This window comes from Carlito syrichta, unplaced genomic scaffold, assembly GCF_000164805.1.
Source record: "Carlito syrichta isolate Samal-C Ts95f unplaced genomic scaffold, Tarsius_syrichta-2.0.1 Scaffold302277, whole genome shotgun sequence".
NCBI classification, from domain to species: Eukaryota; Metazoa; Chordata; class Mammalia; order Primates; family Tarsiidae; genus Carlito; species Carlito syrichta.
Genome location: NW_007246373.1, coordinates 290393 through 295382, shown reverse-complemented (window position 1 = coordinate 295382; position 4990 = coordinate 290393). Strand labels below are relative to the sequence as shown.

At 40.6% G+C, this 4990-nt stretch overlaps 1 protein-coding gene across 1 annotated transcript in view; it reads right to left on the bottom strand.

Annotated features, from left to right (window-relative positions):
- The window catches only part of LOC103258544 (nuclear cap-binding protein subunit 1-like), a 5712-nt gene extending 2182 nt beyond the window's left edge, over positions 1–3530 (bottom strand). The window contains exons 1-2 of the mRNA XM_008056213.2: positions 3427–3530; positions 1755–1869 (exon numbers count right to left, since the gene is read on the bottom strand). Coding sequence (XP_008054404.2) covers positions 1755–1869; positions 3427–3530 — 219 coding nt within the window. The remainder of the gene's footprint in view (positions 1–1754; positions 1870–3426) is intronic.
- Positions 3531–4990: the final 1460 nt, after the last annotated feature.

The window sequence follows — 4990 nt, the reverse complement described above, 5'->3', positions numbered from 1 at the left end:
CCCCCCCAGACACACAAACACACACAAAGCCCTGCTGTGGTTGAGAGACACCGTCTTCCTCCTCAGGAGGTCCGCCGGTGCGTATCTAGGCCAGGGAAGTCTGGTGGCACTTGTAGCCGTGAGGGTCCTGGCGACAAACGAGACGCTGGGCCATTTGAGCAGCAGCAGCCCGGGGGCAGCCTGCTCATCCTTCGTCCCCTGTTGTGCCACACGGAAAAACCAGACAGGCCCTGGGAGCCACAGGCTGCGAATTCTGGTCATAACTGGGAAACCGCTGCAGCTGCCATGCAAGCATTCAGAGCAGACTGTTCAAGACTGCTGGCCACGACGGCTCAAAACACCCCTGTAAAGCTTTAATAGCTCCCTCCCAGCCCACCCTGTAGAGCTTATAGCGTTTGCTTAAGTTCTTAAGAAAGGCAGAAGAAAACAAGGCATGTATCTCCATCTTACAGAGAAGGGAAGAGGCTGAACAGTTGGGTGACTTTCCTAGCATCAGCTAGCCAGAGTGGCAGAGCCAGACCCTGGTGCTGAGTGTGTTACATACCAAGGTTCTTTCAGCAAGAAGGTGGCATCACTAAACCTGGAAAGCTTTGTGGTCCCAGACAATGTTCTACTGCTAAGGCCCCACACTTCAAGCAAAACTATCAGAAGCCATCTCTCAGATTTTATAGAATCCGGCTTGTATTCCAACACAGCATCTGTTAGGAGGTTTGCTTTATGTTCTAGGCATCTGGGGATACACGTGACTGTCTTTTCCTAACATAATTCAAGGGCTAGGCTCTAGAGCACTATTGCCTAATATGCACTTTCTGCAACAAGAGAAATGTAATACATATCTGTGCTGCCCCTTAAAATAGCCAGTAGCCACATGTTTCTACTGAGCACTTGAAATGCGGTTGTGTGACCAAGGAACTGAATTTTAAATTGTATTTAATTTCAATTAATTTAAGTTAAAATAGTCACATGTAACGGGTGGCTACTGTATTGAATAGTACATTTCCAGAAACTGTGTAGCATAAGGGGAAATCTCTGGAGTCTAACAGACCTGGGTCCCAGAACCTAGCTCTGTCATTTATTAGCTAAGAAACCTTGAGCAAGTCACTTGACTTGTCTGAGTCTCAATTTACACATCTATAAAATGGGATGACACCATGTACACTGCAGTATTTTAGGTCTGTATGTTTACTTCCACATATGTATGTATGTCTATATGGAGACTGGCACTCAAACCTGCTATAGGTTCATACGTAAAAGTCATCAAACATTTTTTCCCCTTTGTAATCTGGTGCATGCCTAACACTGGAAAATATTGTCATAAAGAATAGTGACATCACGTTAAGTCACAGAATGCAACCAGCTCAGTGCTTCCCTCCAAAATGGCTAAATACTAAACTAAATTTGGGAATGACTGCCCCATCCCTCCCCATAGTATAGCCTTCTCTCTCTCTCCCTCTTTCCCTCTTGCATCAGAGCCTGCCACAGAAATACAGGTGTCCTCCTTCTTCCCTTTTAGGAAGTACAAACACAGAGATGGTGAACTATGGAAAGTGGAGTTTGTGGCTTTCCAAACAGGTTCACCATGTAGTGTAACAGCACATAAAAGACTACCTGCTCCTCCCTCCTCTGCTTCTGCAAACAGCTCTGCATATTTTAGGCTCAGAAAAACAAATTACTATCGAGGTAATGGATTTTGAATATTCTCCAGAGTTTCTGTTATACCTTTTAAACCATTTACAAATCAACGTAAGACTTACCCGTTTGTGTTGCCTTGCAAGTTTCTCTTTAGCTTCTTCTAGCTCTTTCTGGATCTTCAGAACATGTTTGTTCATTTTACGAATTGTAGAGTGTAAGATTTCCCAAACAAATAATCTTAAAAGTAATAAGGCATTTGGTTATGGTCTGGTAAGCTGTGCTTATAGATAATAAAACCTTTCATCTTTTATAACCTATTCATTCTTGAGGGCTGACATAGCCTTCCACCCTCTGGGTATAATTAGTCATATTTCTCCAGCAACACTTATGATTTGCCTTTCATTATAAGTTGTACAAGCATTTATCGCCACTCATTAGACTCAGGTGAGCTCCCTGAGAGCGGTACTCTGTCATTTTCTTTTATGTATATCCCTACGATATATATATATATAAAAGATAGCATGTATGTATTCACTGACAGTTTAAGTGAAATAGCAAACTATGAAAAACACTAACATAAGGAACAGAAATACATTTTTCTTTTCTAAATGTAAACACTAAGTGTTGGAATTTTCTCAAATGGCAACCTAATCTGAGGTTCATTTCACCTACCTTATACTATTTAACTCACACACACTCAGCCCTCCTAGAACATTTAAGAAACTCATTTGATGATAACAGCTATCACCTGCTGGGCTCTAAGAATGAGAAATATTTACATATCAACTATCTTATCAGCAAATAGCTCAAATACTAGGATCACCTGTAAGTACTTTAAAGTGTTTGTGGCATAAATGACTTATTTTTAAAAAGTATCTTTTTAGCTACCTTTGCACCTATAAATTAGGTCTCCTAACCCCAGGATACAGTACAGAACAGTACAGCTGACTGTAAGACCAATCCCTCCTCCTTCTCAATAAGAAGACAAAGAGGATGAAGATCTTTATGATAATCCACTTCTATCTAATGAGTAGTAAATATATTTTCTCTTATGATTTTTGTAGTAACATTTTTCTCTAGCTTATTTTATTCTAAGAATACATATAACATACACACTTGGTGAGTATGACAACCTTAGATCATATCCTATCACCCTACAGATTCAGAACAGTATCTCTGGCAATAACAGATACAGTGGAAAAGCCAAAGGTTGTGGATGAATTTTTATGTCTTTGCAAGTAATTTGTTTTTTCCTGTTTTGTGTCAACTCCTGGTCCTAGTTCCAATCAACTGTGAAGCATGTGGAACTTCATAAATAAGAACCAAACAGTGAAACGGGGGAATAAGTGTAGAATGAGTCTTCTGCATTAAATCTAGGATTTTATGACTATAGTGAGAACGTCCCTTGCCAACCCCCCAGGCATCTCAGAACCTACTAGGCTTTCCCTGATCCCTCCATGACATGTATTTAGCCCACTAGTACTTTGGTTTCTCCTAGTTCCTAGTATGTATTCCAGGTCCTATCCCCAGACCAGCTGAGCCTCTGACACACAGTTGTCTCTCTGATTTTTTTCTCTCAACAGTCTGGATCCTTCAACAGCATTTCTACCTGAGTGGTTTAGTCCTAATTCAACTTATGAGTGTGTATATTTTTACTGTCTAGAAACTTTTTGCCACATCCAATCCTACCAGATTGGAAGATTTGTATATTAATATCCATCTGTTTGAACCAGAATTTGGAGCTCATGTATAAGAATTCTTGAAGAACACAAACTCTAAAATAATTCATATTACCTAGTAAAGTCACGAGACAGTTCTGAAGAGAAGATCCAATTTGCTACTGTAGCACAGTCAACAATCTGTGTACGAATCATCTTATCCACTAGTACGGCAATCATCTATGATAAGAGAATTATTCGGGTAAATCTCACTTATATGTATGCAGGCCAAAATACTACTACTGCTATAAAAGTAAAATAGGAGGGCTATAAAATTTATTTTTCGGTGGCTAAGGAATTGATCAATTTGACCTTTATGTCTTAAGATTTGTTATGCCCTTTGCTTGACTCTAGTACTATGTAAGAAATACTATATAATACCCATAAGAATAAAAACTCTGAATGATAACACCTAAAATCAAAAAAAAAATTCAGATAACAATACCTATATAAAAAAATAATAATAATTTCAATGGAATCTTAGAAGTAAAAAATATACGTTTTATCATTAAAAAGTCTTAGATGTCTGAAATTTCAACGCCTCTTTATAATACACAGTATAAAAACAATATATCAAGGTTTGAGAAATCTGGAGTTTGATTTTAGAAATTAGATAGATTAGATAGCCATATCTTTTCCATCTAGAATCTTTCAAACAAGTGTTCTTAGTGAGCATTTAAAATGTGTTGAGGTGGTTGGGCTCGGTGGCTCAGCCTGTAATCCCGCGCTTTAGGAGGCCACGGTGAGTGAATTGCCTGAGCCCGCGGGTTCGAGACCCGCCTGGACAACTCGGCGAGACCTCATCTCCACAAAAAATCAAAAAAAAATTAGCCAGGTGTGGTAGCACGCGCCTGTAGTTCCAGCTACTTGGAAGGCTGAGGCGGGAGGATCGCGGAGCCCAGCAGGTCGAGGCTGCGGTGGCCGGGAGTGGCCGCTGCACTCCAGTCTGGGCAACGAGTGAGACTGACAAAAAAAAATAAGTAAATAAAAAATAGAAAAATAAAAAAGATTACATTGTAGCTCCTCTGCCCACTGTGTCTGAAGGATAGAGCACCAAGGAGACAGACAAGGCCCCGCCCTCCTGGAGCCCAGTCTAGAGAAAACATGGAAGATAAACATATAAATGAACACTCAGGTTGTTTCCAATTTTCCTCTGTTACAAACAATACCACAGTGATTTTAGCCAAGTGTTGGAGTACACACATGGTGATTGCATTAGAATCACTCTCTAAAAGTGGAATTTACGAGACAGGGTTGTTCCATTTCACAAATCTCAGTCATGACCATCTTCATGCATATTTGTATTAAAATCATGTTGCTATTATCTGATAAACCTCTCTTCTGCCTATGTTAGTTTTCGGTTGTAGACCTATGGAGTCTCTGACTCAGAAAGGATTTTTATAGGTTTCCTGTCGAGGCTAACCCTCATCCCTCTGCAGCAATCACAGCTTACATACCCCCAGGGACAGAGGTCTCATGCCTTCCTCAGGAAGTTCTTTTGGTCTGCTCAGCTCTGAAATGCTCCCTTGTATTGAGATGAAACTGGAATTCCTGGGCTTCCACCTCTGATCCTGGCCCTCCAGCCTGCGCAGAGCAAATCAGGCCTTATCCCAGTACCCAACCTGCTGAGTTCAAGGCCA